This window comes from Fulmarus glacialis, unplaced genomic scaffold, assembly GCF_000690835.1.
Source record: "Fulmarus glacialis isolate BGI_N327 unplaced genomic scaffold, ASM69083v1 scaffold17049, whole genome shotgun sequence".
NCBI classification, from domain to species: Eukaryota; Metazoa; Chordata; class Aves; order Procellariiformes; family Procellariidae; genus Fulmarus; species Fulmarus glacialis.
In genome coordinates, this window is record NW_009235539.1 from 45,115 (window position 1) to 56,922 (window position 11,808).

The following is an 11,808-nucleotide window of genomic DNA, read 5'->3' on the forward strand; positions in this document are numbered from 1 at the left end:
CATTACTGCCACAGCCTTCATCCTTTTTTTTGTTTGTTCGTATTTTACAAATCTTTATAATATATGAAATTGTTACACTTCTGGGGGGAGGGAAGGGATTTTGTTGGGGGGGGAAACGTCTGCAAAAGGGAAGAAACTCTCATCCAGAAGACACCCAAAATAAATTGTGGTGACTCTAGTGATCCCTGTCTGGGGTCCGGAAGGAATTGAGGACTGAATTACTGGCCTTTTTTTGTTTGTTTGTTTTTGTTTTTTGCAGACAGCCCAGAAATGCCACTTACTGTGCCCGGGGTTTTAAAGGTTTTTAACGACTTCGCTGTAACAGCTCCCATTTGTTGTACCCTTCTGGGTACTTTCAATACTTGAATGACAGATTCAAGCTTTCAGAGAGCAGTACTAATTTTACCTGCTGATCTCTTTCACTCCCCTCTTCCTCCCCTCTACCTGTTTACTTTTAAATCACTCTAGTAAGCTCCCATATGACTAGATTCACGGCAAGTGTGACAAATGTGAAGGTACATCTTGCCCCTCGTTTCTTTTATGGATTAGCTGTTACTGTACTGTAGAATTGACAACTTGGCTACATAAGAAATTGTAACGTATTGAGACGTTTTGCTTTTTAAGATGAATATGGAGAGAGGGGGAAGAGAAGTATTCAGCTGTTTCTCATATGCCTGTGCTCTGTGGACTTTTAATCAAAGATGTGGCCTCTTTGTAGAAACTTAATGATTGGTCAAGTCTTTGGATGTCGGTTTATGGATATGTAGGTAGGGGTCAGATACTTTATTTATGATCAAATGATCAGCTATAGTCAGGGCAAGAAAAAAAATTCCAGCTGTCTTCCTGTCTGCTCTTTTTTTCCCATTAGACTTGCTGGCAGAAGCTTAAGGGATAATGTGCTTGGTGCGGTGGGTGGTTCAAAAACATGTATTGTATCTGTGCTCTGACTTGGGCTTTGGAAGTTATGCTGGTGCCTTTGACTTTTTTATTTTACATTTCCCTTCTTTGTATCAAATACATTTTTGTATATGTTGTAATTTTTTTCCCCAAGCAAATAATGCATCAACCTATGGAGTTGTCAGAATTTAAGTATTAGAGCTATTTTTTCCAATTTTGTATGTGCTCCATTTGTACTAATGAAATCGGAAGAACAAATAATCAGATCTGAGGACACTGAAGATACAGGATTTTTTAAATATGATTCAAACAGAAGATTATGAACACCTGGAAATGCCAAAGCGCTGTTCTGAGAAGACGAAGGCTGAGAGGGGAGAACAGTGCCGTCAGACGTTCATGGGGCTTATTTGACCAGCTAGTTCGAGGCTGAGGAGACGTGATGTGTCACACTGATCCTTTCTCACTAAAGACATTGGACCAGCTAGAATGGCTGAGGTCAAACGTTCAATGCAAGAAAAAGTGCCTCCCTCTGAAGGACAGTGAGCAACTTGAGCAGTTGAGTTCTTGGGGTGTTACCAGGGGCAAGTGTAGAAGAGCCTGTGTCCCGGCTTCTTCTAGCACTACAGTCTATGCATTTCAACTTCCCCAACAGTTTAACAAAGAGCCAACTGTCGTTACAATGTGCCAAACGATTCTGTGAAAGAGTAACCATTACTTTAGTGGGATTTTACTGCATTCCCAGTGGGGCAGGACCTGGGACGGATAGGGTTATGGCTGGGTATGGATGGAGGAACCTGAATAAAAATTTTTTGCACACTTTTACAAACATTGCTGGCACAAGATAGAAGTCATTTTCAGATAATTTCGGTATTTGTATAGCAGTAGAGCTAACTATGTTTTGGGGACTGGTAGCCAAGGTATGACAAAACCAACTTCCAGCCGAGAGCGGCCGGCCAGAACAATGGAGGCTATTTGTGTTGATGGAGGGGAAGCGGGGCTGAGGATCTCGCAGTGTCTGCTGCGACTCGCTAGCTTCTAGGAATTGGTGTGGTACCAACAACATGCCTTGTTGTGCAGGGCACTGCAGTGTTGCAGTTCAGCTTGTGTTCTGCTCTTGAGTGGCAGCCAAAATTTATGTTGGGTAAATTAGGTTAACTGCTCCACCGCAGGAATAAATCCCTCTAGCTATAAGCCGAAGAATAGTTACGGTTTTAAATTCAAGGAAGTGTCTCATTCCAGGCAAGTAAATCTAGATGCGTTTCCCAGGCAAAATGTACTACGAGCCACGGACACTGTAAACGCTGTAATGGCGGTGCCCCCGGCCTGAGTGCCTCTGGCTTCCTGGTCAAATGAAGTAGCGAGGAGGCTTGGCTGAGGAAAAAAAACCTGTCGTACTGATGATTCCCTCTTTGTCCGTTGCTGGCAATGGACTTTGTGAAACTCCTTGTGCCAGAGTTAAACGGGGAGCTTTTCTTTTTTATTTCTTTCTTTTTTTTTTTCCTTTTTTTTTTTTTTTTTTTTTTGGATGGCACAATCTAGATAGTAAGATAACTTGCAATAAATTTAGGGGTTTTTTAAATAGAAAAACATGAAATCATAAGTAATTTTAACTTATTAGTTCACTTTTATTGATGAATGAGAATGGTTTAAAACATGTATTACAAAATTTGTCCAATTTAGTCTACTTAGGAGATGATTTCCAAACTTTCAGCCATCTTGGCACACAAAACTTGGCCCAATCCAGAAGTTACCAAAACATATCTCGGCACTTGCTGTGTGACCTGGAATGGTGTTTAGCTCTGAAGTCGAGAAGCGTCCACATCTCCCCTTCCCCACACAGCGGTTTTACTGTTACGTGGTGAGATTTCTCACCCCCCGCTGCCAGAAATCAGGGCCAGAGGTGGAGCTGGCAGAAGAGGAGAGCCAGGAGAAGGTTGCTGTGCTGTGTTTTTGTGTCTTAGTGGGTCAGGCATCGCTTTTTTTAATGATGTCAGCTGGATGTGTCTGCAAGATTAAAAAATGCAAGCCGTGATTTTTTCCTCTGAAGGGAGCAGATTAGCGTCCTTAAGACTTGCTGCAGGGCTGTTCAACTCTGCTGTATCACTAGGGCAGACAGAGACCAGCCAGAGTTTGAGCAGATGATGGTAAGGGAAGGATTGCATCTGAAAGTGCTGGGATTTGCTCTCTCTTGGGTGCCAGCATTAGATCCTGAGTCAGATTCTAATCAAATACGCATGTGATACGTATGAAGCGTAACGTACAATGGTGTGGTTAGTTGGGTATATGGAGAGGCAGCTTATAGCTGAGGTGCAAGTGTGCAGGGAATGTGTGACTCCTGGGATTTTCTTGTTATCATAGAATAAACCAGACTTCTCATTAAAAGCAACCATGGCGTTGGGAATGTGCACTTTGACCTGCCTTAGGTGTTAATGAGACTAATTGTAGGCTTCCCCCCCCTCCACCCCGCTCTCCGGTGCAGGGAGGTGCAAAAGGTGTGGCTAGAGCAGATGGGAGAAGCTGGGTCCCTTTGTCAGAGGGGATGGTGGGTGGGCCGGGGAGGGAGCAAGAAGGTTGTTAAGGGTCTCTCCAGCTGGAGTTGAATAAATAAATGTCTCTGGTCCGTTTTTCCCTCTGTTCCTCACGCTGTCAATGGAAATGGAAGTAGGTGCAAGCTTTCTTTTTATTTTTTTAACTGTCTTCAGATTTTAATGTTGCCTTTTGTGTAATTTAATCCCATTATGTTATTTAATTGTTACTGCAATATTAACTACTGTATTTGTTGACTTTGTTTAATAACTGTTCTTTCAGGGCTAGAAATAAACTTTTAAAAAACATTTGGTTTTTTTTCCCCCCTTCCCCGTCATGAGTTTATACCTTCTAAGACAAGAGTAGCTGAAAAGAGTACATGTTTAGATGTCTTAATGAGATTAACAGAATGTATTTGTTTGTAATTAAGCTTCTTACGAATGCTTTAATTATGATGGATATAATTTTACACTATACTAGCCTGTCCTGTTTCTTTTCAAATTTTATTACTCATCAGTGTCTGCACCAGCCTCGTGATAACTGCAAGCTTTCCTTGCCGCCACGCACTGCTGGCAGATGGTTATACCTCCCGCAAAATGCTCCAGATCACTGACGGGAGGAGAGCAGCTCTGAAACATTCTTTTTACCCACCGTGGAAGAGAGATCCCTTGCTCTTCTTGCGAAGGGAGCAAAGCAAAGACCAGCCTAGTTTGTCACAGTCGCATCTTCCACCATTCATTTGCTGTAAGGTAGCCTTTTGGTAGTGACTGGGGTGGGACCGATGGGCCAGTAAACTGTAATCATGGCACTATGATGATGTTCCAGTAACTATTCCGAACAAGACTGCTTTATTTTGCACCATGACTATCATCCAGTATCCTGCATATAAACATTATGGCACAGGAGATGCAGGGAATGAGCTGTCCTGGTGCCTGCTTGGAAGACGCTGCTCCTGGTTCTGCACCGTCCCCGCTGCTCAGCGTTTGACCGGCAGAGCCGAACAGGGCGAGGATGTCAACAGCTCGCCTAGGACTTGGGGTGAGATTGGTGGTGCCTGTTGGTGGGCTGTGGAGTCTCGCTCCTGTTTTTCATTGAAACGACAAAAATGCTGTGGCGTGTTGGCGTGGCAGTCTAGCTGAAGAAAAGGACATCTAAACGAATTTACTTTGGGGTTGAGACCGGTTCAATTGAAATCCAGATGAAGTTTGTGTCTTGGTTGTGAATGTCAAGGACTCATCGTGTCGTGCGTTTCCCCTGTGTTGTTGGGAAATCATCTCTTCCCCTTTCTTGCATGTTGTACAAGCTTTGCTCGTACCACTCACAAAGGGAAATGAAGAAACCACTCGTCTTCAGAAGCCTTTTCAACCAGACATGAGAATGTTGTTTTGCACAAAGCACTGTCTCTTCAGGTTAATTAATTTGTTGTAGTATCTTTGTCTTTATATATAATTGACCCTTTATGCATTTAAACTGATGTTCTCTAACTCTGCATTTCAGTGATTTTGAATTTAATTTATGGGGGGAAAAAGTGGACGAGGGAGAAGGTGCATAGTGGAACTCGCTAATTATCTGGATATTGGTACTCGTGCTGCTTGAAGGAGAGCAGGGTTTGGCTGAATGTGGTTTGCACAAGTTGAAAGTTGCTAGTCCTTGCTTGATAGATCCTATTAAGTCTTGTGTGAACTTGCTTATCCCTTGCATATACCTGGCCTAGACCAAAACCAAGAGTAGCCCAAACTTTTTGGATCCCTTTATTCAAGATCGGGTATTTAAAACATTGTTCTTCAAGATGGTAAAGTTGGGGACAACGATTTCTCTCTTTCAGGGCTGCTGTTTGGTTGCAGTGAGTTTACCGCAAAGCTGAGCACAATTATTCGGACTGCGCCAGCAAGACACTGGTTAAAACTAGGATGGTTGAAAACTGAAAAGAATCTTCATTTCTAATTAGTGTTTTCACAGTGGTGCCTGAAGAAAAGTGTTGGGTTTCGGTGCAATTCGTGTGGCTCGTGTGCAAGCACAGCAGTGGTCTGCAAATGCCTGCTCCCAGGGATTTGTACAGCTGCAGTTTTTCCTATTTTTATAACTTGCATTTTGCTCTGGAGATTGTTTTTAATAAAAATAGCCATCCTCAGTCATGTGAGAAAGGTACGTGAAACTGTGCTGAGCTCAGCTAAATTCTTGATGTTGCTCTCCAGATGTGTGGAGGAAGGAGGTTTTTCCAAGAGCTTTTTTCCCTACTTTGAACTCCAGCGTAAGGAAGGATTTTTTTTTTTTTCTGGAGGGGGAAAATACCAACAAGTGAGAAGAGTGGATTTCTGACTGTAATTTCTCTATCTGCAGTCTGTTACGAGGGAGGAGGGCCGTGCTGATGCAGCTTCTCATGCTGTTGTTCCCTTACGGCAATGGTGATACTGCTTGTTCCCCTTCTTGTCTGCCAGCCAGTGTCTGCAGGGGGAATATCTTCCAGCACATCCTAACTTCATTTCAAAACCCATTTACCTATTGACCTGATTATTGAAATAGCCTGTAGGGACTGATGATTTTTTATTTTTTCTTTTTATTTTTAATGGGATTTGCCCACTGGGAAGTTAATGATTGCTCATTCTCTTTAGGACGCTAAAAGGCCACCAGACTTCTCCTTTGGAGAAGATGTATTGAGTCAGTAGAGAGGAGGATGGGACTGGAATAGCAGACGATATGTCTCAATGCACAGATGTGTCTCAAGGCGCAGACTCAAGTTTCTGGTGTTTTCTGAAGGGCTCGTGAATAATGAATCTGGCTCACTACAACTGCAGATTAACGGAGAAAACGCTGATGTGACTCAGGGCATCTCCACGGGATGTTTTGGAGGGGGAGCAGGGGTTACCTTCCGAGGGACAGATGTCTCCCTTCAATGCAAGGTTTCTAGAGCCAAGGATAATCCATCTTTGTTATTTTTTCCTCCCAGGAAGGCTTGTTCTAAGGATTCAGGTCTTTTCACGAAGCCCAATTAACTCGTGGCTCTCCTTGAGCCCTGTTCAGCTGGCTGCCTGTGGGAGGAAACCTGCTGCTGGGTTTCTGCCGCCTTGTCGCAGCAGCTGATAACAGGTGGCTGCTCTTGGAAAGCTCTTATCCGCTCCCCTGCCTAGTAAAACTCTCCTTAAGTAACCTTACAACTGTGTTCAGCTGTAGCTATTACCTCTTTGTGGGTGAAAACAATGTGGCGGGAGCAAGCCAGAGTGGTTCTGTTCAGCTTTTGTTACCCTTCAGTGTTTTTGGAGAGTGTTTATTTCATTTAACTGTGCGAATGCCAGCTTGTTCCTATCCCATGGCTAAAAAAACCCCATTTAAAATACCTGCCTTTTAAGCTGTTGTAGTTCTCGACAGCCCTGAAAGCAAATTTGGTTTAGAAAAGACACTGATGTTCCAGCCACAGAAAAGTGGTTTTCAGTGAATTTTTAGACAGTCTTGTTTCTAGAAGAGCAGCCGTGCAAAGCCGCGTGGACTCTTGGTTTTGCCTTTGCAGTGGCCTGAAGACGCGCTCCAGTACGGAGAGTGCAGCGTGCCCCTTCTGCTGCCAGCAGAGATAGGAAAGGAGCCGCCTGCCTGTCTGTCACTGGCGTCATTCAATCCCCTAATCGTCCTCGTAAGCAACAGCTTCCAGCTCCTCTCTCCAGCCTGGGTTAAGTGTCCCACGGTTGCAGGATGTGCCGTGGGCATAATTACAGGCGATGGACGGGAAATAGTTTTTAAAGACCTCCGAACATTTACTTCCTAAGGCCCAACTCTTAAAACGCTTGAAAAGGAGAAGGGGAAAATCAGTTCCTGTGGGAAGGAAGAGATGTTGGGATTTTTTTGCCCAGTTTTACCATGGCTGTCACAATGTTTTCCATGTCACAGCTGTGTTTGGAGGAAGGGGACGAGAACGCACTTGCTTTTCCGGCATTAGCACGGGGCAGTTTTCTCTTGTAAGACTAGCTAGAAATATTAGCGTAAGGGGCGTGCGTTAACCCCCTTTTTGTGGTTGATCTGGATGGACTCCGCTCAACGGCTGAGATGCTCTCCAGAGGGACCTGTCAGAAAGCTCTCGTCTGCTCTATCAAAACCCTCTGTTGAAACCAAGGTTGAAATGCTGGTAGGAGGGACTGGGAAGGTACGGGAAGGTCGTGGCGTTCCTCTGTGCAAACTGCCCCTCTGTCTCCTGGGTCCTGTGAGGCAGCGGCTCTCTTCCAGGGACTTGGTTTGGGTTGGTGTCGCTGGGTCCCTGTACGGTTTTGTTTCTGAAGATGGGAGTTTTGAGAAACACAAAAGTAGGGGAGATGGAAAGAAACTAATTGGATTGTGATGTTAAGTTTTTGTGATGTTTTGCAGTGATGAGTGCCTTTGACCAACACTTTGCCGCTGCCAGAGGTGAATTTTCATGAGGTCAGAATTATTAATTTTCTGAGTCTTTTAAAGCATGTTTCATCCTCCTTTATTCAGGCAAGGTCGTTTGCTCATTTGAGGCAAAAGATGCACACTCGTCTTCCCTTCTGGAGAGAGAAACGGGTTAAAAACGGTAAAACCGTGATACGTTTTCAGGCAGGCCAACCAAAACGGGGCAGTTCTGGTGGGGAGGAGGGGAGGGCTTGGCCGGTGGCCTGTTTGCAGCGTGATCCCTCTCCCTGCTCGGGCTTACCAAGGTTTCCAAAGCAAGTGCGGTGTGCCGTGATCACGGGGGACCAGGTACCTTCCCAAAACCACCCTCGGGTGGGCAGTTGGTGGTAGCGATGACTGCGGGAATGAAGATGAAAGGAAGGAGAGAGTTACAGGAGATGCTGAGGCTGGCCGTGACCTTCACAAACATCTCCAAAATGCCCTACCAAAATGACGTGTTTCTGTTCCGCTACAGCAAGGGCTATAAGGGAGAGAGGCCGAGCAGCTCCGATGCCTTTGAAGCGTACGCTCCTGGTTTTCACGGGTTGGTCTGTGTTGCCGTAGCCGGCTTGAACTGTATTAAGTGCCTCATCCCTGGCTCAAGCGTGCTTCAAACCTGTTTTTCCTGGCAATTTCTGTTATAAATGACTAGGGGGGGAAATAAAATGGCATTAATAAAAGCTGTTGGCTCCTTGCATGCGTTCAGCTGCCGATGGGGCGGTGAGAGGAGCCTGCGTTACCCGCCGGCGCTGCCTGCGCCAGGCTGGAGGACCAGGCTTTGCCCTGGGCATGGAGCACCAAGCACGGAGGCCCTGATGCCCAGCAGCTCCTTCACGGTACGTCCCACCGCTTGTTCCCAAGATAGCAGAGCATGTTTATCCCTGCAGCATGCTGGTGATGAAGGAGATGCTATTCCGACTGTAGTGATGGGCTCAAGGTGGTGTAAGTTCTGCTGCAGAGCAGGGAAGTGACCCAGAAGACACACAATGAATTGTTTATGCTCTGTTAACCAGGAGTCCCTGATAATATGACATTAGCCACCCCATCCCACCCTTCCTGCTGTGGCCTGCCCTGCTCCTGCGCTTTCCACCGCTCACCATCCCCTTTATTCCTGCAGACCCTCAGTGGTGGGAGTCCCGTGGTCCCCAGTGACCTGGTGGGAGCGGGGGCAGAGGATGCAACCTCTGGAGCAAATGTGGCGTATTTTGTCACCTATGATTGCTGTCGACTCCATCGAGTATTCAAAGGTCTAGCCCAAATGTATTTAGGTGTTTAGGTGGCGTGGGTTTCCGAAGTCAGGTAATGACAATACCATGGGGTGGTTTTGGTGGAGCTGGGAAAGATCCTGTCCCCGACACACGTGTTACCAGCAGGAGGAGTTGAAATGTCACTGTCGCTAAAATGTCACCTGCAGACCAACAGCACGTGCAATTAGTGCCACCAGCAAACGAGGTGAGGTCTTACTCAAGACAAGGTTAGGAAGCAGTAAGCGAGCCAGGCTTTGAATAGGCCAAAGATGGACTTTGCTGTGGCTTAGAGTGGCTCTGCCCTGGAGAAATGTGAGCTCCTTGCATGGGTTGCTGGCTTTCTAAGAGTCCCCTTCCGTCCCAGGCTTTGGGATTGGGGGAATAAGTTACGTTTTACGGTCCCAAGTAGAAACAAAATGAAGGGTTTTGCTCCTTCTGGAAGACCCGAGCAGCTCCGGGGAGCTGCTGCAGGCTCTCAGATATGAATGCTGGGGGTTGGAGGCTCGGTGACCGCGCGGTGGAGATAACACCAGGACCTGCTTGCTGGGACAAAGAGCTTGTCGGCTGATCCAGCTGCGGGTGAGTCCCTCAGCTCGCCGGGGCAGCAGGCATTGCCCTGCAAAGGAGAGGGCAGCACGTGCGGCGTTTCCCAAGCCTGTCGGGCTGCGCCACGTTTGCTTACACGCGGCTTTATAAAGAGGTGCAGAAGCTTTCCCTGCTCCTGCCTGGGGTTTGGTCCAGTCTCTCCCCCCAGCGCAGCCTTTCCTATGGCTGGCCTGAATGTCTCCATTGCTTTTTTTTTCCTGGTTGTCGGGGTGTGCCAGGCGCTCAGGCGGCTTTCCAAGAGGCTTCTGTCTCCTCGAGCGTACGGCTGCCTTGCCAGAGAACTTGCTGGCTCGTTACAGTTGTGCATGAGCTGCCTTGAGCTGAGGATGCTGGTGGAGATCGGCCCATGGGGTGGTGGCTTTGGCCCAGACATGGTCCTGACTCTGCTCTTCCTCCTCTTCGCTGTTCATGGCGCCTCTTTTGATGGAGCATCCGCCAACCCGACAATCTCTCTCCAGGAATTCCTGCTCCTCGAGTCCAACCTCGCAGAAACTGCTGCCAAGCTGCTGGCGCAGGGTGCGGGCATGGGGACGGGCTGGGCTGTCACCAAGCTCTACTGGTCCTGGGAGCTGACGAATTTCCACTTCATCCAGAACCTGATAGCATCGGAGTGCAGCTCCTCCATCCACACGCCTCTGCACCATGCTGCCTTTGTGGAAGGCACCTGCTCTTTCCTTCTCCACCTTGTCCTTCTCAAGTTGCGCCTGGGCCACCCGATGTGCCAGGTCCCTGCGCTGGCAGTGACTGTCACCTTCCTGACCTACATAGGTGAGCAGCACCTGCCTTTCTTTTTCTAAGTCATTTAGAAAAATACCTAATTTGTGGGGGAGGAACGGTCCCTTTTTGATCTTCCAGGACTTGAGAGGTAACGATTACGAAGACGTTTGTTTTCAACTTATTTTGGGGAATATTCGTTTTGGGATGAAGACGGCAGCAGGTGAAATGTCGGCACATGAGAAGCCATAGCTTGCCCCAAGACTGGGAGCACTTTCCTTGAACGTCCCCGAAGGCAACCCCTCGTTCCTGCATGAGCTCTTCTGCTTCCCGCGAAGCGCAGGGCAACGAGGGTGGGATTTCCCCGTGTGCTGTGACACAGTCCGAGAGACGCAGCTGCCGGAGCTGGGCAACAGAGATGCTCCTGGCAGGCAGGAGGGGTTGCGGGTCCAGCTCTTTGTTGGTCTTTCAGAGGATGCAAGCGAGACTGATGGCCATGCTTCTCTTCCCACGCAGCCGGACCATTTACGGGGGCCTTCTTCAACCCTGCTTTGGCCACGGTCACCACCTTCCACTGCTCGGGGAACAGCTTTTGGGACTACATCCAGGTTTACTGGCTGGGGCCCCTCGCAGGTAAGATCTGCCCAGGAGATGCCAGGGGTTGGGATGGGGGGCAATGGGCAAGGCCGAAATGCTGGGCGTAACAGAAACCGCTCCTGGTAAAGGGCTGAACTTGGGTCTTGCCAGTGGCAAGTGTCCTTTTCTGTCCCCTTGCCCTGTCACTCGAGTCATCCCTTTGCTATCCATTTTTTTAATCCAATTTCTACATGGGACATAGGCAAAACTCTCCCCAAGGCCAAAGTTTGGGGGAGATGAAGCGAAGGTGTTTTAGGGCAACGATAGACTGAGCTATGCTATTGAGATTGTCCACAGCTTCAGGATGATCATGGGGAGCTGGACACGCGCTGCCTAGAACGCGGAGAGTGGGGAAAGGGGACTGCTGGCGTGGTTTATGGCCCTTTTGGGTCAAAACAAGCCTCGCTACTATATTAAGGACACAATGGTTAAATTCCCCTTAAAGTAATACAGCAAGGGTCTTTTAGGTACTGTCAGTGGGGACTTCAGTGGTGCTGAGCTACATTTTGGTCATGATGAAGGTTGTGTCAAGGACCTGAAAATCACTGCTCAGCCGTGAAGATGCTCGATGCAGCACACGGAAGAGGTCTGTGCTCTCATTTCAGGGATGCTCGCTGCCCTCCTTTTGTACCAAGGCAACATCCCACGACTCTTCCAGAAAAACCTCCTTTACAGCCAGAAGAGCAAATACAAGATACCCAAGGCAAGGGTGGCGGTGCACGTGGAGGGTGACGAACCGCGTCGGAAGAGGAAAGGGGAGAAGAGCAACTCCGAGCCTCGTGCCTGA

General features: G+C 47.6%; 1 protein-coding gene across 1 annotated transcript; it reads left to right on the top strand.

Moving 5' to 3' along the window:
- The first annotated feature begins 9,832 nt into the window (after nt 1-9,832).
- On the top strand, nt 9,833-11,808 carry LOC104082820 (aquaporin-12-like). Its single transcript, XM_009586074.1, has 3 exons — nt 9,833-10,439; nt 10,902-11,018; nt 11,627-11,808. Exons 1-3 carry the CDS (start codon nt 9,833-9,835, stop codon nt 11,806-11,808), a joined length of 906 nt encoding a protein of 301 aa, XP_009584369.1.

Coding starts and splice junctions, on each gene's coding strand:
- LOC104082820 (XM_009586074.1), top strand. CDS start 9,833: ATGGCTGGCCTGAATGTCTCCATTGCTTTTTTTTTCCTGGTTGTCGGG. Junction 10,440..10,901: donor CACCTTCCTGACCTACATAG/GTGAGCAGCACC, acceptor CTTCCCACGCAG/CCGGACCATTTACGGGGGCC. Junction 11,019..11,626: donor CTGGCTGGGGCCCCTCGCAG/GTAAGATCTGCC, acceptor CTCTCATTTCAG/GGATGCTCGCTGCCCTCCTT.